Below are 21,097 nucleotides of genomic sequence, written 5' to 3'. Positions count from 1 at the left end.
CGCATTCCATACGGCTGGTCAAACTGCAGAATGAATCAATGAATGAACTTTATCAGTAAAAGTATAAAAAAAACACTAAGTACGGAAAAAACAAAACGATAAACAGCAAGAAAAAAAAAACTAACAAAAGACAACATGGACTAATTAACCAGTATCAATATGGAAAAAAAGGCTGCAGAAGGTCGTTAACGTGAATAAAGTAGATAGTCTTTTTACATAAATCATCACTGGAAGATCGAATCCAAGAAGGCATATGTATTAAACCGAATCGAGCAATTATTTTTCTGTTTTGGTGCCATCTAAGAAGCCGGAGGAGGAATTTGCAATATCTGAAATAAGCCGCTCGTAGAGTATGGGGATTTTTCTTACGAAACAGATGAGCCATGCCTGATAAAAACAAAAGCACAGGGGCGTAATAAGCGTTATAAATCATGCACAAACCGTTGCGGTTTGCAACGCATAGGTTTTTCACGGCTTGATTCACTAGGCATGAAAAGGTAGTAGAAAGTGTTGAACCGAAACACAGACCAAGCCAACTAACTAAAGAAGAACATGGCAGAATTGCAGTCCCAGCAACGAATGGAGCGACCGCATAAGGGCTATTAAAACAAATAAACTCGCATTAAGACGCATTAACTGACAGTCCAATCTAAGATAGTTCATTGGTTAATATAGTGAAATTAGAAAGCAATCAACGGCGAGTCCGGGCAACAAGAAGAACGTCGTCTGCATATGAAACAGAAGACAAACCAATATTACCGTAAGAAATAGAACTTTTAAAGGGACGCAGGCACGATGCAAGCACACATTTAAATATACTAGAAGACAATACGGTAGAAGTTGCAACCTATCTATTTCTAGCAGCAGTTTTCACACCATGAAGTGGCAAAAACCATGAGACTAAGTCGAAAATCTTCTGAGAAAAAAGGAATTAAACAAGAGCTAAGAGCTCATTTGGCACTTGTGACGAGGTCGGAAGAGCCAAAAGCTCATATGGCATGAGCTCTAGAAAAATTATAAGAATCAATAGATTAATTTAAAAGAAAAATCAGAGGCTTAATGCTGGTCGGCATTTAAAATAAGAGCTCTGTGACACAAGGTCCTTTTAAATATCAAAATTCATTAAGATCAGATCACCTACTCGCAAGTTAAAAATACCTCATTTTTCCAATTTTTCCTCTCTCTTCAGCCCTCCCAGATCGTTGAATCGGGGAAATGAACTTTATCAAGTCAATTTGTACAGGTCCCTGACACGCCTACCAATTTTCATTGTCCTAGCACGTCCAGAAGTACCGAACTCGCCAAAGCACTGGACCCCCCTAACTACCCCAAAGAAAATGGATCCAGTCCGGTTTCGTCAATCACGTATCCACGACATTTGCTTATTCTACTCACCAAGTTTCATCCCGATATCTCCACTCTAAGCGTTTTCCAAGATTTCCGATTTCCCCCTCCAACTCTCCCCCAATGTCACCAGAACTGTTCGGGGTTTAAAATAAGAGATCTGAGATATGGGTTCCTTCCTAATATCAAATTCAAAAATTCCTCACGAACGGTCACCCACTCTTAAGTTAAAAATGCCTCAATTTTTGTAATTTTTCCGAATTAACACCCCCTCCAACTCCCCCAAAGAGAGCGAATCCATTTCGGTTATGTCAATCACGTATCTAGGACTTGTGCTTATTCTTCCCACCGAGTTTCATCCTGATCACTCCAATCTAAGCGTTTCCCATTCCCCCCCCCAAATCCCCTCAATGACACTGGATCCGGTCGGTATTTAAAACATGTGATCTGAGTTACAAGGTCCTTCTAATATGAAATTTCATCCGATGAAATTCAAGATCCGATCACTTCTTCGTAAGTTAAAAATACCTCATTTTTTCCAATTTTTCAGAATTAACCCTGCCCCCAACTCCCCAAAAGAGAGTGAATTCGTTCTGTTTATGTCAATCACGTATCTAGGGCTTGTGCTTATTTTTCCCACTAATTTTCATCCCGATCCCTCCACTCTAAGCATATTTTAGGTTTCCCCCTCTAATAATTTAGGTTTCCCCCTCCAATGTCACCTGATCCGGTCGAAATTTAAAGTAAGAGCTCTGAGACATGGTATCCTTCCAAATATCAAATTTAATTAAGATCCGATCTAACTTTTCCAAATTAACCGTCCTCCCACTCCCCCCCCCCCAGATGGTCGAATCGGGGAAACACCAATTTCAAATTTAATCTCGTCTGGTCCCTGATACGCCTGCTAAATTTCATCGTCCTAGCTTATCTGGAAGTGCCTAAACTAGCTAGACTAGGACTGACAGACCGACAGACCTATAGAATTTGCGATCACTGTAAATACCAAGTGCCATACAAAGTAATTTTTCTCTGGGGATGGAATATTTGGTCGAAGATTGGCTTCAGTATGACTTATTTTGGAAAAGGTTTATTTCCAGGCTTTGGGCAAGCCATGGGTGGAAGTAGTTATAGGCCCTACTAAACTGAAGGAAAACTCGACTTTCTTATAACTTGAAATTCCCTCCCCCTCGCCCTATTTTAGATAGGGCTTGTGATATCAGAGCTCGACATGAGCCCTGATCCTATTCATCTTTGGTCTAGCATTCTAGCATTCATTGCTCCATTCGCAAGTTATACTAAATCAAACCAAAAACTTGACTTTTTTCAGCACTTAAAACCCACTCCCTTTCGTTCTATTTGAGCTAGGGTTTTCATCTCAAAACTCGATGCCTGTCACGGTCTTAGGCACCTTTGATTCAATCTTCACTGAGATCCATCAATCTCTCGCAAGCTACACTGAATTAAATGAAAAACTCAACTTTTAATTAAGCTTGGGTCTCCATCCAAGAACTCAATGTATATCATACTCTTAGGTATCTTTATTCAATTTTCATCGAAATTCATCATATGCAAGTTACAGTCAATTAAATGAAAACTCGAATTCTTTTAACGCTTAAAGCCCCATAACCCTAAATAAGCTAAATTTTAATCCAAATAATTCAATTTCAATACCAATCTGACTGGCAGTTCTCCTGCTATACTCGATTGCACAGACGGGCGGACAGACAGACAAATCTCAAAAACCTATCTTAATGGATATTTTCCACTATCCAAATAGATGATGATACCTGGATGATGATATGCCATTTTTTCCTTTTTTTGGATCCAATTAGCCAACATGGCTACCTAAGACGTTGCAAAATTCGTACGTCCGTCTGTCTGTCTGTCCGTCCGTCTGTGTAATCACGTATAGGGGGAGAAACGCTAGTTGGATTTGAATGAAAATTTTGATGGCCAGATTTGGTGCCAAGGATCATGAGACACATCAAGTTGAAAGATGAAGACCCTAGCCCAAATAAAACAGGGGGGAAAGGGCTTTACCTGCTAAAAACAGTTTTTCGTTTAATTCAGAGTAACTTGCGACCGGAGTGATGGATCTGAATAAAAATTGAACCAAAGAGGCCTAAGACCATGACACATCAAGTTTTGAGATAAAGACCCTAGCTCAAATTTAACAAGGGGAGTGGGTTTTAATTCCTGAAAAATTTTAGTTTTCTGTTTAATTTAGTATAACTTGCAAATGGAGTAACGGATCCGAATGAAAACTAGACCAAAGATGCCTAAGATCAGGACTCATATCAAGTTCTGGTATCACAAACCCTATCTCAAATAGGGCGAGGGGGAGAGGGTTTCAAGTCTTAAGAAAGTTGAGTTTTCCTTTAATTTACTAGCCTTTAACTTATGAACGGAGTGACAAATCTGAAGTCAGATTCGTCTGAATACCTGAATTTGCTGGAACGAATTTGACAAAATACCACTACATTGGATCCAGCTAGAATTCCCTAGACTTGTTTATTGCAGACAACATTTAGATGGGCAAAGATTCATAGCTTCAGTAGTTGTACCAATAATATGGTCCTGAAGATGATGAAATGGGTAGAAATCTGGTTCAGTTGACAAGATGACAAAACTTAAGCACTAATACCAGAAATATAAGCCCAAATGTACTACAGTATGCAACATTTAGCACAAAACAAGGGATTTTAGCTCACTGTCGACCAGTGAACTGTGAAATGATTTCAATTTTCTTTGTCATATAACTTTTAAACAAAAATTAAACCAAGTTTTAATCATACTATAATTTTTTTCGTCAAAAATAAATACCTTATTTCATATCCTAAAATAGGGCATGAAGCTATATCTGAGTTTACTCTAAATCTAAAGGGTGATGTTTTCTTGTACATTGCCAAAGCACAGACACACAAAAGCTATATCTGAGTTTGCTCTAAATCTAAAGGTGATGTTTTCTTGTACATTCCCAAGGAACACACATACAAAATTTTCGTGTCAAAGGTAAAGTATTTGAAAAACAAGTACATTGAAAGTATCTTAAGTAATAAGTATTTCGTAATCTTACTTAAGTATCAAGTAATAAGTACACCCTAGAGGTTTTACTCTAGGTACAAAAGGTACTTAGGTACTTTTACTCTAAGTACAAGTAATGGAAAATTTTACTTAAGTAGTACTTCAAGTAAGTGACAGCACTGCCCCCTACCACTCAAGTTGTTCATGTATTGATGCACTGTAAGCTGATTTCTTTTGCTAGTTTCTTTCAACTTACCATGAGAGAAGATGGTACTTAGCCTATCAGTTATATGATAAAGACTTGGGAAGTGAAGTTAGATTAATGCTAATGAAACAAAATATGATGAATATATAATAGTTTAGAAACAAATTTGGGCTATATATTAGCATATTAGGGGGGGGGGTAAAGCATAGCATATATTAAATATTTAAACTAACCATTGCTGTATTTAATAGATGCTATGCTTTACCCCATCCCCCTTAATGTGTAAATATATAGCCCAGATTTGTTTGCATAAACCAAAATACTTAAATATAATATAGCTACAATTTATTTCACAACCAAACCAAAGCTAATTGTGTGGCATAAAGAAGTTGCTGGTTTCTTGTGTCATGCTCGCATCTTTTGCAATCAAAATTGTATAATGTCTATTATATAACCAACAAGTACCAAAAAGACATGGAGAAGTGACAGAATAGATGGAAAACATATAATTCGGGCTAGCCTATATATTTGCACTTAAGGGGGGTCTGGGTAAAGTATTTGGACTGTGTGAAGTCAGAAAACAATTCTTACTTCATAATATAAGAATAATTACAGCTAAAACATTCTGCATGCAGACCTGCTCTAGTCCCCCCCCCCTAATGTGCAAATATATAGCCCAAATTTTTTTCTAAAGTATTATATTTTTATCATACTTAGGTATATTTTATGTTTTTCCAGTTATATGGTTTGAGTCAATGTGGTTTGTTTTGAATGGGATTGTGTGTCAATATGGGTTAAATTGAATTGAATTTGTTGAGTAAAAATTGTTAGCTGTGAAAAATAACATCCTGCATATGCCTTCCATTTTCTGCTTCAAAAATTGCTGCTCTTTTGACTACCTCTGTCATAACCTTTTCCTAAGTTTCTGGGCTTATTTCTCTAGTGATGTTTTCCTTTAGCTCCATTAAAGATTGCAATCGGTTGATATAAACTTTTTTCTTTAGATAGCCCCACAAGAAAAAGTATGGGCTAGTGAGATCAGGAGAACAAAATTGCTGGAGCAATTGCATGCTTTCTCTTGCAGTATGAGCTGTTTTTCCATCCTGCTGGAACCTCGTTCCAACTCGATTTTCAATTCCTGGCATAAGAAATTTTGAAGCATTGCTCTGTACCTCCCTCCTGTCAAATTCTTAGGATTTCCATCATCATATTCAAAAAAGTGTGGCCCAATAATTTCATTTGAAGTTATTGTGCACCATACAGTGCACTTTACAGTGTGAAGTTCTCTCTAATGCTTTGGGTTTTCTGTTGCCCAAAAGCGATAGTTTTGTTTATTGACAAACCTATTTAGGTGGAAGTTGGCTTCATCAGACATGATTAGTTTATCCTAAAAATTTGGTTCATTTTCAGCAAGTTCTTAAAATCATATGGCATACTGTAGTCTAGTCTGAAAGTCCTGTGGCTTTAATGCTTGGACGAGTTGCACTTTGTTTGGATAAAAATTTAGACTTCATAACCCTTCTTAAAGATGTTTGAGAAATTCCAAGTTCCCATGATTGTCTTTGGGTAGAAGTTGTTGGATTTTCTTCAAGATTTGCATGTATCCTTTCTTTGTTTTCATCTGCACAAACAGCTTTAGGTCTTCCAGATTGTTGCAGATCACTTACAACTCCTTGATCTTCAAATCTTTTAACTATGCTCTTAATTGTAGTCCTATTAGGAGCATCTCTCACTTTGAAATGCCTTTGATAAGCTTTTTGGGTTTGAATTACTGAGCCTTGATTTTGATAGTAAAATTTTACAATTTGTGTACATAGTATTGTACTGAATTTCTCCATAATTAATTTCCAGGATCTGAAAAAAATAAAAATATCAAGAAATAAAAAAGATTCTGAGAAATAAAAAGGGTTAGTGACTTTTGGCCCACCCCATACAATCAAAATTTTTCAGGATTGTATATAATATGTGTATGATGAATTTAATTGACACTAGTAATCATTGTTGTTGAATTTCCTGCTTGTAACTAATTTTGTTATTGTTTTTATGTAATCGTAACTTATAGTGGTATGATATAATTGTAACACAAAAAAAGATAAAACTTTTTCCACAGATATGAATCTGTCATAGGGAAAAACTACTTAGTGGCATTCCAAGTTGATTTGGGCACCAACTTTCCTATGGACTAAAGCAGTAAGTTTTAACACAAATGTCTGTCAAAAGGAATGGCAAGAGAATACAGAACACCAAAAGTAACAACATGCTTTAGACAACAGTTCCAGCTGTTTGAATTTAATGATAGTTCTTGCTTGGGATAGAATATTCGTGGGGGGATAGAAAATTCAGTGCGGAAATTTTTGTTGTTTAAAACTTTATCCTGGCACTATTTCACATTGATGGGTGGGGGGGGGGCTACAAAGTTCAAATGAAGGAGTCAGTTCACTGTTAAGTTTGTGCTAAGATTGCATCTGAATAGATCTAATTGAATTGATATATGCCTTGATAATATTTTTCCAAAGTTCCAAAAAAACCTATGATGTGTCTTTTTGCTTTGGTCAAAACTAAATACATACACAAAGATGATTAGGAATGACATATTAGCTATAAAATGACATTTCCCTGTAGCATCTCTATAAAGAAATTTGGAAGGAAATACTTGGTCCCTATGTTTGTAATAGGGATCAAGGTCCCCCTTCCTACTGTATGTAAGTAAATAGGTAGTTTTCCTGTGTAAAAATTAGTTTGTAACAATTTTTATTGTAATCAATATGCTACCCAGTTTCTATCCTGTTAATTTTGTATTTACTGCAGTTTATGGCAGGTTTACTGTTGCTTGAAACATTTAATGGGACTTCCAAAATTATTTAATGGAAAGCATGCTTGCTTTTCTGTGTAAAATGAAAATATTGAACACTTGATGGGTGTTGCTTATAGAAATTTCATAGTTTTCCTAGTGCTAGTGGCTTTGTTTTTTTTTGGGTGGGGGGGGGGGGGTTGCAAAGGGGCATTTGCCCCTCCATAATTCGAAGAAAATAACTATTATATAGCCCATGCCCCTTGACTATCCAGATATGGACCCCTCTTGCTCCCCTTTCCCTCCTGCCAATAAAAATGTTGATGCTACTCCCCTGCCTAGTACCCGTGGAACAATTGACCTAAAATAAAAAATGCATGCAACATTTTTTCTTTTTTTTAATGTATCAACATAATCGTGTCCTTCAGACTATCAGTAACTTAGGGACATCAAGCGCTTGGAGGACAAGTTTTCTACTTTATAAAGTTGATGGAATTCCAAAATAAAAGTTCTGTTTTGTTAGAACCCTTACAAATCTAACATTATATGAATCTACCCTGATGAATCTAACATAAAACATTATATGAATCTAATATCCTGGTAAACGCGCACAGCTATTAGACTGATACAGCTCTTTGTATGCTGAATGCTTCAGAATGGGACATTTGTTCCAGTAAATGCCAAAAGATTAGGTTTATGAACATTTGAGGCTAAACCACCTGCTTCCAGACAATAACCAGTCTAATCCATCACATAATTGATAAGCATCAGGTCTACCAAACAAATTATCACCTGGATGCCATCAAATCAGTGTTGAATGTGTTATCACCTCAAAGTCAGATTGAGATCAAGATTCACTAGACTAACTGAACACATTTTTACATATAACGGAATGCTTAGGCTGAGAAATATCCTTGAAAGCTCAATAGAAGTCATTTATGAACTCAAGAAATAAAAATGGTCTTTTGGCAAACCAGCTCAGTACTAGGCACAAGGCAGGCTTCTATATATATAGAGTCTCATTGTTGTTCCTCTTCTAACTGTAGACGTGAGCCTCTTCTTGATGCTATGGCATCACCACAGGTTTATTAAAACCATCGTGATAAAATACAAATTCTTCCTTACAGTCCTGACCTATTTAGATCGTTTTTGTGCCCAGTCATTGTTGTTCCTTGTATTTCAACTGTAGATTTCATTGTCCATTTTTGTTCATCTTTATCTCAGAAAGTTTTTTCCACACCTTGTGCTTTAGAAGTTTAGATTCATACATCATCTCATTTAATTTATTGAGACCTTATTGATTACAAATGCATCTTTCCCAGTTTCTAACCACGGATCACTGTTCAAAATTCCGTTTACAATTCAATTTACAGTACAATTCGATTCTTGCTATTGTTTGTTTCGTGCCCTTTTCTTTAGCTGTTGTGATTCTCACTTCCACTAGTTTTCTAATCACATTTATCTGTGCTTCAGTTTCACCAATCAATCCCTGAAACATTTTAAATTGCCTTAAATTAGAGTTAGCATCTTTGTAAAATTGCTTCTTTTTGTTATTCAACCTTTAACTTTTGCCTCGGCTTCTCCTTCTTTGTCACTATGAGAAACGTAACGCCAAACTTTTTTTTTTTTTTCTTTTTCTTTTTCTTTTTCTTTTTCTTTTTTTTACAGGCTCATGCAGTATCAGGCTCTTGGCTAACGTCCTTATAAGTTCTAGTGTTTTCAGTTCTAGCTATTTCCTTGTTTGGAGCTTTTATGAAATGTTGAACATAGACATTTCCCCTCGCTTGCCTTTTATAATTATGAAACGCATATTCCCGAGTTTTATATATATATATATATATATATATATATATATATATATATATATATATATATATATATATATATATATATACAAAAGCAGGGTGAGCATTGATGACCTTATCCATGTCAAAATACCAAACCCAATCATCATACCTATCATTTTCAATCTTGACATGTTTTTATTCTTGCTGTTGCTTATCTTCTAACCCCATTTTTCTTTCTTCTTCATTTTAGATTTTCATTACCTCAGACAATTTGCCAATGCCCTTTGCTTTAGCTGCCATTATTGATCTAGTTTTACATGATGGTCCTGGTTGTAGATTTGTCAATTATTCAGGTGGTAGGTCTAAATTTTCTTTTTCTTCCAATGAATTATCATTTATAATATCAATAAATTTTCTCTTTTTCTATATTGTCCCATTTTATAGTCCAGGGTGTTGATTTTCACACATCATGAATTTAATTTGTTTGGGCTGTTCTCCTGGTCTTACCACATTTGATAGTTCAGGTGGTTCCAAAGAACTATCATTTATATTTTCATCACTATCATTTTCAATTTTGACATGTTTTGATTCTCGCTGTTGCGTATCTTCTAACCCCATTTTTCTTTCTTCTTCATTTTGGATTTTATCACTTCATACAATTTGTCGATGCCCTTTGCTTGAGCTGCCTTTATTGGTCTAGTCTTACATGATGGTCCAGGTTGTTGATTTGTTAGCTGTTCAGGTGGTGGGACAAAAACTTCTTTTTCTTCAAGCAAACCATCTTCTTCTTTACTTCGGATTTTCGGTATTTAAGACAATTTGCCAATGCCCCTTGCTTTAGCTGCCCTTATTGGTCTATTCTTACATGATGGTCTGGGTTGTAGATTTGTTAACTGTTGAGGTGGTGGAACAAAAAATTCTTTTCTTCCAACAAATTATCATTTTTAATACTTACAAGTTTTCGTTTTTTTTTTGGGGGGGGGGGGGTCTTGTCTCATTTGATGATCCAGGTTATTGTTTTTCACTCATTGTGAATTTAATGCCAAAGCCCTTTGCTTTATCAGCCCTTATTGTTTGGCCTTTCAACTATGCTGAACAAAATGGCTATTTCAAAATTTTGATTGAGTGAATTTTAGGAAAAAGGAGTGGAAAGGAGGCTAGTTGCCCTCCAATCTTTTTGGTCACTTGAAAGGGTCATTAGAACTTTAAATATGTTCAAATCAGACCTTTCCCGATATCCTCAAATAAATGAACACACATCCATGATCTTTCTTCTGGCAAAATACACAATTCGAAATGTTTGCGGATGGGAGCTTGAAACTTCTACAATAGGGTTCTTGGATATGCTGAATCTAGTGATGTAATTTTCTTATGGGTGTTTCTCTTCTTCAAAAATTTTTTTCTGGCTAGTAGCTTAAAATGGGTGACACTAAACTTAATGAATGTTATATATTTGGAATCATCATAACAAGCGGATCCTTTAAATATATAAATAAAAAAACAAGTTTTTTTAACGGAAAGTAAGGAGCGACATTAAAACTTAAAACGAACAGAAATTACTCTGTATATGAAAGAGGCTTTTCCTCCTCAACGCCTCGCTCTTTATTCTAAAGTTTGACCCTTTCTCTTAACTCTACTTTTTAAAACAGTAAGAAACTTTAGCGTAAAGAGCGGGGCGTTGAGGAGGAAAAGCCCCTTTTATATACGGAGTAATTTCTGTTCGTTTTAAGTTTTAATGCCGCTCCTTACTTTCCGTTAAAAAAACTTGTTTTTTTTTTTATTTAATTTCTGGACGTGTTTGAATTAATGCATGTTTTGATCTTGGCTCTCCGCACATAAATAATTAAAACGAAATTTGCACATTGATTAATTGCAATTAATCGGAAGATTTTGTTAAAAAAGAAGCGAGGGAGGAGACCTAGTTGCCCTCCAAGTTTTTGATTACTTAAAAAGCAACTAGAACTTTTAATTTTTTACAAACGTTTTCATTGGTAAAAAATATACGTAATTTACGTAACGAACTTCTATATTCGTATGTTTTTATTGTGTATATGAGGGGGTTCAACCCTTGTCGATACCTCGCTCTTTACACTAAAGCTTAGATTTTGTCCCAATTCCTTAAGAATGACCTCTGAATCACAAAGGCCATAGAATAAATAGTTGACATTACTAAAGATACTTTAGCGTAAAGAGTGAGGTATAACAAGGAGTTAAACCCCTCATATGCGTAATAATTTTTGTTCGTTTTAAGTTTTAATGCTGCTGCTTACTTTCAGTAGAAAAAACTTTTCATATTTATTTTTTTATTATTTTTTTCAAATAAAGCTAGAAAATCCTGCGCCCCCTTCATTGAAACTCTCTTCCCCCATGAGAAGTCTCTCCATGGAAATATCCTCCTACGTAAACCCCCCCCCCCCCTCAACTCTCCCCTCTAAACCAAAAAATCCCCCTGAAAACGTCTGTACACTTCCCAGTAACCACTACTGTATGTAAACACAGGTCAAAGTTTGTAACTTGCAGCCCCTCCCATGGGGACTGCGGAGGAGTAAGTCGTCCCTAAAGACAGTTATTCGGTTTTTCGGCTATGATGAATAAAATGGCTATCTCAGAATTTTGATCTGGTGACTTTGGGGAAAAAATGAGCGTGGGAGGGGGCCTAGGTGCCCTCCAATTTTTTGTTCGCTTAAAAAGGGCACTAGAACTTTCAATTTCCGTTAGAATGAGCCTTCTCGCAAGATTCTAGGACCACTCAGTCGATACGATCACCCCTGGGGAAAAAACAAACAAATAAACACGCATCCGTGATCTGTCTTCTGGCAAAAAATGCGAAATTCCACATTTTTGTAGATAGGAGCTTGAAACTTCTACAATAAGGTTCTCTGATACGCTGAATCTGATGGTGTGATTTTCGTTAAGATTGTATGACTTTTAGGGGGTGTTTCCCCCTATTTTCAATATATACAAATGAAATTTGTATATTTAAAATCAGCATTAAAATGCGATTCTTTTGATGTAACTTTTGGTATGAAAATTCCATTTTTTAGAGTTTCGGTTACTATTGAGCCGGGTTGCTCCTTAGTAACAGTAACAGTTCGTTACTACGAACTGTTTGATATACTGATATCTTCGAAAATTTGTTTTTTAGGGTGTCTGTTACTATTGAGTGTGTCACTCTTTATACACAGTTGGTTACTCCGAACTGTTTGACAGTTCAAAGATAGATTTTCTTTGTCATATGCTCTAGCATATCCACATAGGTTTATACAAATACACCCTCTATGTAAATAAAAATACTTGCTTTGGAAATTCTTGGCTGTAGAAATGTTTTTAGTGAATCCCGTTTGGTCGCTCAAAGCAGACTTGTGAAAACAATACACTGAACTTGCTCCTCTGGGGTTTTCTTCATTAGTCACATTCATAGTTTAATAGCTGGTCTCTCCTATCAAATTATCACGAATATGCTGTCAATTATTATAAATTATTAGATTTGTAGTTCCAGGGGCAGAAGGTGGAAACTTTTCTCCTATTAACTCCAAATTATCATATATTACTACCAAAACTTAAGAAAAATGATAATTTTTATAGGTTATTTGAAAACTCAGACCACTTTATATTACAATAATTAGCAAAAACTCGTGTATCCTGTGACTGTGTTCCATGGGTTATTTATTGGAAAAATGTCGAGGAGTCTAAAAAGCTAGTTATAATCAAGAAGTCATCAAGAAGAATAAATAATTTCAAGCTGAATGTAAACGTACAGGATATATGAATGAATAAATGTATTGTAGATCGCGTTACAATTCGATAAAAGACTGATAAGAATGTGAAACACAGCCAATATAATAAGAACTACACACAATTACCTTATTATCGTCGATGAAGGGTTACTGGTCTTTATTCTTTAGTGGTACTTATCTAAATGTGCTATATGGTATTTAAGAGCCAAAAATTTCAGATTTATGATGCCAATTTTGTGTTTGTAAACCAATACATTGAGAGGTTTTTTTTTAAAAGAAAAATTATGAATTTAAGGTCTTCATAATCCACTGGCAGTATAGTAGTTACAATTTAGGTTTGTTTTATTAATTCTGATGACATATTTATTCAGTCTGGAGCGTTGAAGCGTCTTGTTCCCCTCTTTGACCGTGTTTTGGTCGAAAAAACAGAAGCTATTACCAAGACCAGGGGTGGTATTGTGATTCCTGAGAAGGCACAGCAAAAGGTTCTACAAGCCACAGTAGTAGCAGTTGGCCCAGGTGCAAGAAACAACGTAGGTGTACATTTTTTTAGTCGTTTCAACTTCAATTAACTTGAACTTCTCTGTTTAAATGAAGAATCGTCATAAATTCACTTATGACTTAAAAATTTTTTTATGTAGAACAATGAAAAAATTGTTGTAATCTGCCTTTATTTTTGTTTGTTAGATCATAAAGAGAAAAGAAAAAATGTAACCTTTTCTTGTTTTCAGGAATAATGTTCAATCATTATTTATAAAAACTGCTTGTTATCAATCCAGTTAAAAATAAGCCATTCTTTTGATTTATTGAGGGTGAAAAAAGATGATTTTTTGCTTGCATGAAATGCTAGATAAGAGAATTAATAAAATGGAGAATAACAATGGTATAATTTGTTGCTGAGAACATTAGAAGTGAGTAAAGTCGTGAAACTTTACAGAAAGGGAATATTAATGAAAAATGCAAGATGAATCCACCATAGAAATAGGCTAATTTTCTGGCATGTACGTAAGGGGGGGGGGCTTCGAGCCTGGGCCCCCCCCCGTAATTTTGTGAAATGTTTAATTTCCCCATGGTTTCTTGGGATTTCTGGCAAAAGCAGGACATTTATTAAGAATCTAGATACAGGTGTGAAGCCTTTTTTGGATTTTACAGCATGCAATTATCCGGTCAAGTCATTGCCCAATTATTAGCTCATTTTCTGTCCAACTTATTACCCTCCTTGAAGTAATTAGCGATTGTACTGTTATTTTTTTTTTTCGTAAAGAGAGTTTGCTTTCCTCAGCAAATTATAATTATCCTTGATATTAGGGTGTTTATCCCCCTTTTCAGGATAAAGTACAGCTTTCAATTAATCAATTTTGGAAACTAACATTTTTCATTAAAATCGACGTTTTTGCAATAGAAGAACTACCCCCCCCCCCACAACACCCATATTGCACTGTTAACCCTAAAATTTCCATTTCAGTGGGATATAATAGATTAATCACTGCTTCTAAATCGCTATGAACATAACCTCAGCCTAAAACGTACTTTTGAGGCTTCAGTCTTCTTCCCCCCCCCCCCCATCCGCTACAATACTACAGATTAAAGTTAATCTGTATTTTCTGATGTAGGTGCCTTTTGCATTTATTTAGCTACTAAATAAAAAATTACTACTTTATTTCTGCTGTTTCGAAGGTTTTGCCCCCCCCCCCCGAAAAAAAAAAAATCATGCGTACGTGCCTGCTAATTTTCTCGGAAGATTTTCTGGTGAAATGTTTCATGGAAAGTCTCACACTTACTCTATGCCTATTTACCATAGTTCTGCCTTAGGATGGACAGTAGGCTATGGTGTGCGTGTAACTGAACCACAAGCCATTGAACCCATGTAACCGAGTCATTGTGCAACTGAACTCTTGTATAACCGAACCCGCGTGCAACTCAACTTCGTTTAACTGAACCACTGAACTCATTGTTTCAATATTCTGAAAATGTGAGGCAATATTATTGGGTAAAACACAAGTTAGATTTTTTTTCATTTCCAAGCTTTTTGGAATTGTGGGTTTCTTAAAGTCATGATATAAACGCCTGTCAAGATCATTCATAATAAAGCTATTTTAATTTTCCAAAAAAACATCCGATGTCACAAACCATTACAGGTGATTCATTTCTCTTTTTTCAAACAGTTCGTGGTAACGAACTGTAGTAAGGAGCGATCCGGCTCAACAGTAACCAAAACTCTAAAAAATTGAATTTTGATATCAATAGCTACATCAAAAGAATGCATTTTAATGCCGATTTTAAATATATAAGTTTCATCAAGTTTAGTCTTAGCCATCAAAAGTTACGAGCCTGAGAAAATTTGCCTTATTTAGGAAAATAGGGGGAAACACCCCCTAAAAGTCGTAGGATCTTAACGAAAATGACACCATCAGATTCAGCGTATTAGAAAACCCTATTGTAGAAGTTTCAAGCTCCTATCTACAAAAATGTGGAATTATGCATTTTTTGCCAGAAGACAAATCACGGGTGCGTGTTTATTTGTTTTTTTTTTTTTTATTGTTTTTTTCCCAGGGTTCATCGTATCGACCAAGTGGTCCTAGAATGTCGCAAGAGGGCTCATTCTAACGGAAATGAAAAGTTCTAGTGCCCTTTTTAAGTGACCAAAAAAATTGGAGGGCATCTAGGCCCCCTCCCACGCTCATTTTTTTCCCAAAGTCAACGGATCAAAATTTTGAGATAGCCATTTTGTTTAGCATAGTCGAAAATCATAATAACTATGTTTTTGGGGATGACTTACTCCCCCACAGTCCCTGGGGGAGGGGTTGCAAGTTACGAACTTCAACCAGTGTTTACATATAATAATGGTTATTGGGAAGTATACAGACGTTTTCAGGGGGATTTTTTTTGGTTTTGGGGGTAAGGTTTAGGGAGGGGGCTATGTGGGAGGATCTTTCCTTGGAGAAATATGCCATGGGGGAAAAAAATTTAATGAAAAGGGCGCAGGACGAATCTGGTCACGTTAGAAAAAAACGTCAAATTAAGAGCTTAATATACAATGCTGGGTGTTCGGAGCCTCTCTATTATGGAGTATAATTTGAAAATAACACAACTATACGAGCGATAAAACATATATACCACAACCATAACTCAACTAACGAAAGAACTGCTAAGAGATAACACAACTATAAAGCGAAAACAGGTGAAAACTAACGGGAAAATAAACGGACTAAGAGGTGGAAGGGGCCCAGAGAAAAAATATAATCCTTTTTCAATTTTGAGCCCAACTTCCGCAAAGGAGTAATAATGTCAGAAGCCCCGAAATACCGAATTATTTTCTTTTCAAACAGTTCGTGGTAAGGAACTGTAGTAAGGGGCGACCCGGCTCAATAGTAAACGAAACTCTAAAAAACGGAATTTTGATGCTAAAAGATACATCAACAGAATCGAATTTTTACGCTGATTCTAAATATATAAGTTTCAATTAATTTAGTCTTTGTCATCAAAAGTTACGAGCCTGAGAAAATTTGCCCTATTTTGGAAAAAAGGGGGAAACATCCCCTAAAAGTCATAGAATCTTAACGAAAATCACACTATCGCATTCGGTATATCAGAGAACTCTATAGCAAAAATTTCAAGCTCCTATCTAAAAAATGTGGAATTTTGTATTTTTTGCCAGAAGACAAATCACGGGTGCGTGTTTATTTGTTTGTTTGTTTGTTTTTTGTTTTGTTTTTTCCAGGGGTCATCTTATCGACCAAGTGGTCCTAGAATGTCGCGAGAGGGCTCATTCTAACGGAAATGAAAAGTTCTAGTGCTCTTTTTAAGTGACCAAAAAAATTGGAGGGAAAATAGGCCCCCTCCCATGCTCATTTTTTTCCAAAAGTCAACAGATTAAAATTTTAAGATAACTATTTTGTTCAGCATAGTCGAAAACCATAATAACTATGTCTTTGGGAATGACTTACTCCCCCACAATCTCTGAGGGAGGGGCTGCAAGTTACAAACTTTGACCAGTGTTTACATATAGTAATGGTTATTGGGAAGTGTACAGACGTTTTCATGGAGATTTTTTGGTTTGCGGGGTGGGGTTGATGGGAGAGGGCTTTGTGGGAGGATCTTTCCTTTGAGAAATATGTCATGGGGGAAGAAAAATTCAATGAAAAGGGCGCAGGATTTTCTAGCATTACTATAAAAAAGCAATGAAAAAATTAACATGAAAACGTTTTTTCAAATGAAAGTAAGGAATAGCATTGAAATTTAAAACGAACAGAGATTATTACGCATATGAGGGGTTCTAAAAATACTTTAGCATAAAGAGCGAGGTATTTAGGAGGAGATAAATACCTCGCTCTTTATGCTAAAATATTTTTAGTGATTTCAACTATTTATTCTACGGCCTTTTTGATTCAGGGGTCATTCTTAAAGAATTGGGACAAAACTTACGATTTAGTGTAAAGAGCGAGGTATTAACGAGGGTACAAACCCCCTCGTACACATAATAAAAATATAAGAATATAAAAGTTTGTTACGTAAGTTAATTCTTAAGTTACGTATATTTTTTACTAATAAAAACGTTCGTTGAATATTAAAAGTTCTAGTAGCCTTTTTAAGTAACCGAAAAATTGAAGGGCAGCTAGGCCTCCTTCCCCACCCCTTATTTCTCAAAATCGTCTGATCAAAACTAAGAGGAAGCCATTTAGCCAAAAAAAAATTAATATACTAATTTCATTTCAATAATTTATGTGCGGAGATCCAAAATCAAACATGTATTAATTCAAAAACGTTCAGAAATTAAATAAAAAAAAACTAGTTGTTTTAACTGAAAGTAAGGAGCGACATTAAAGCTTAAAACGAACAGAAATTACTCCGTATATGAAATGGGTTGTCCCCTCCGCAGTCCCACGCTCTTTACGCTAAAGTTTTTAATTGTTTTAAAAAGTAGAATTGTGGCAAAGAGTCAAACTTTAGCGTAAAGAGCGAGGGACTGCGGAGGGGACAACCCATTTCATATACGGAGTAATTTCTGTTCGTTTTAAGTTTTAATGTCGCTCCTTACTTTCAGTTAAAAAAAACTAGTTTTTTTTATTTAATCTTTAGATGAATCAGACCTTCCTGAACGTTAAGTAATAAACATGTGTTCAAAGTATTTGACCTTTGTGAATCTGAGTAACAAATTTTGAACAAGTGTCTTTGAGGAGATTGCAGTTAAGCAAGATATAGGAGGGGGACTGGTTGCGCTCCAATTTTTTTCAACATTCCTTCAACATGCCCTTAGAGTTTAAACTTCATATCCTCAGGTGTATACTCTCAGCTGTTCTTGACGCATTGCAGATACATCGTCTTGTAAAACTGAATGTACATAATACCTTTTGATTTAGTTTCAGATGCTCCTGGATGTTTTCCGGACGATGTGGCGGCTGATACCATTAGCCGTTGTAAATACTGCTGGTATTCCCTTTTCACAACCAATAAAGAAAAAATGTTTTTTGATTGTGTTAGGCATTCTTCTTGACATTTTCTCAAGGTTTGACCTGAATGCTCTATCTTTTTTTTTTTTTTTTTTTCTTTTTTTTTTTTATAGGATCAAACATGTCCTGTTTTCTTGATAAAAAAAACTCCTTGTATGTTAACTATAGGCAACTTGCATGACTTTCAGCAATTGCTCCAGGGGCCAACCTGAAGGCATAGTTATTTAAATAACTTGGTCGTCTCAAAATTATCCATGGAATGTATTTGAAGAAAAAAGAGGATGTGAGTGGAAGTACTTCAATCACTTTCAACTCTTAAAACATGCGCTAGATCTTCTGAACTTCTATCGAATGACCACCCCCCTCCCATTTTGATTGGGTGAATTTGGGGGGAGAATGGTAGTTAAGTGGGAGAGGCTGATAGTCCTCTGATTACTTTGGATAGTGTTTGTTATTGGGAAACCTACAGACATTTTACGTGTGGGTGTTTTCTGGTGGGGGAGGGGTCTGGAGGATTTACCATCAGCGCATTTTTAAGGGGGAGGGGGGGGGGGTAAAACTTACATATAAATTCTCTTTTCCACTCTCCCTGGCACTTCTCTACTAAACTAAAAAATAACAGAACTAAAAAAAAATCAAATTTGGAAAACTATATTTTCCACAAGTTGGTATTTTTCAGGGGATGGTTTTCCATGGGAGAGGGGATAAACGCCTAGACCCGTAGACAGTGTTAGGGCGAATGGAACCCTTATTAACAGGCATCAAAAAAGGGGAGAAATAAGTCTGGTTTTAAGAGTTCGTGACGTCCGAATTTCTTTTCTTTTGTGACAACATAGCAGAGTTTTTCTATTAATCATCTTGACAGTCATTTATATTATGACTTTAAAAAGCAAACAATTCTAACTTGTGTTTTACCCAATGTATGCACGGCGGTTGATTTGCATGAAAGTTCAGTGATGCAAGGGTTCAGTTTCACGGTAGTTCAGTTGCCTGGGGTTTAGTTGCAATGGAACCATCGGCTATCGATCAAAAAGTTGAATGAATCATTTTTATACTATTCTGAAAAATTAATGCCAGCTCTAGTCTAATTAGCCAAGGCTCTTAAGTTTTTGATCACTTCCACCGGTTTGGTTTTAATTCATACATCCTTTGCCTCTTAAGCAGTTATTTTAGTGGAAGTGCACACATAGAAGACTTCAGTTAGTATTTCCGTACGTTCATAAAGAAGTACCATATACTTCGTTGTAATCTTGACCAAGTTTTGGTTTGTTTGTAGTTATTACAGGGTTGGTTAAATTGCCTACTATTGTGCAATTATTCTTCTTTTGTGGTTTTAGCTATTAATAAATTCAATGTCTTTCTCAAATATGCTGTAGCTATGAAATAAGTTTGCAGAGTTTCTACGGTCGTTTCTGCGAAAACTTCTACTTTTAATGCCAACTCTGTTAACTGATGACTTGTTTCATTTTTTTTTTTTTTTTTGTGTGTGTGTGTGTGTGTATTCAAAAGTTACATGAGTTTTCAGCAGATATCTTTTAATTCACTGGTTTAAGCACAAAAAAGGACATTATTTCTTTTGCGGAAAACTTTGTTACGGAAGATTATCCTGCAGGAAGATCAAGTTTTTAGCTTGAACTGTTTAGCTTTGAAGTCTAGGTGGATAGATAATAGTGAACAACAAAGAGAGATAAAACTGCACAAAAAAAGCCTCAAACAAAATTGTGGCCAGTAGAGAGAAAAAAGAGATGGAAGACTATAATAACGCGCATATTTAGCCTGTGTCTAAACTAGGTGTCCTCAGCACAAGATAAAAAGAAAAAAAAAACCGTAAACTAAAAACAAATAAAACCACCACCAATAATCAAATACAATTGTCGCTACTGACTCACGTTGGGAAAAGAAGCTATTAGAGTTGCTTCAATGAGAACATCAAAGCATTAAGACGTTCTCAATGAGAACATTAAGAACTTCCATAGATAATAGTCAGATAAACACAGGCTTTTTGTATATACAAATACATAAATATCGTCTCTGACATAACAATTGGCGAAAAGAACCTGATCCCCCCTTCTTTGTCTCCACCCCTCTATCTCCACTCAGTATCCCGATTTTCAAATGTAAAAAATAATGAAGTAAATCAGATGTCGTGAATCTATCTGTTAGATTGTGTCAAGTTCCATTGAAATATCCTTTGTACTCATTAATCTATCATGTACTTTTGTTTCTTTCAGACACTGCATCGTAAATATAGGATTCGAGTATTTATTCATTATTTTTCTTTTTCAGCAAGGTCAACATACACCAGTGACGGTTAAAGTAGGTGATAAAGTCCTGCTTCCAGAATATGGTGGAACCAAAGTAGAAGTTGAAGACAAAGAATATTTTTTGTTTAAAGAAAATGACCTTTTAGCTAAGCTAGAGTCATAGAATAAAAAGAAAAAGAAATCTGAAAAACTGCTTTAAAATTTGTATGCGGTAGTACCATTTATGTTACGTTTGTATTAAAAGTTTTTTTCATAAGATAATTTGTTGAAGAATAATATACGGAATTTTGTTCTGGGCTAGCCTACTCTGAAAAACTAGTCAAACAGTTCGTGGTAACGAACTGTAGTAAGGAGCGACCCGGGTCAATAGTAAACGAAACTCTAAATAACGGAATTTTGATGCTAAAATATGCATCAAAAGAATCGGATTTTAATGCTGATTTTAAATATATAAGTTTCATCAAATTCGGTCTTTGTCATCAAAAGTTACGAGCC

General features: G+C 35.6%; 1 protein-coding gene across 1 annotated transcript in view; it reads left to right on the top strand.

The window, feature by feature from the left end:
• The window catches only part of LOC136031857 (10 kDa heat shock protein, mitochondrial-like), a 29,662-nt gene extending 8,799 nt beyond the window's left edge, over positions 1-20,863 (top strand). Inside the window, exons 2-3 of the mRNA XM_065711731.1 lie at positions 13,260-13,421; positions 20,625-20,863. Coding sequence (XP_065567803.1) covers positions 13,260-13,421; positions 20,625-20,765 — 303 coding nt within the window. The 3' untranslated portion in view covers positions 20,766-20,863. The remainder of the gene's footprint in view (positions 1-13,259; positions 13,422-20,624) is intronic.
• Positions 20,864-21,097: the final 234 nt, after the last annotated feature.

Source organism: Artemia franciscana, chromosome 1 (genome assembly GCF_032884065.1).
Source record: "Artemia franciscana chromosome 1, ASM3288406v1, whole genome shotgun sequence".
In the NCBI taxonomy this organism is placed as follows: domain Eukaryota; kingdom Metazoa; phylum Arthropoda; class Branchiopoda; order Anostraca; family Artemiidae; genus Artemia; species Artemia franciscana.
Note: the sequence above shows the minus strand (reverse complement) of the source record. Positions and strands in the feature narration are given on the sequence as shown.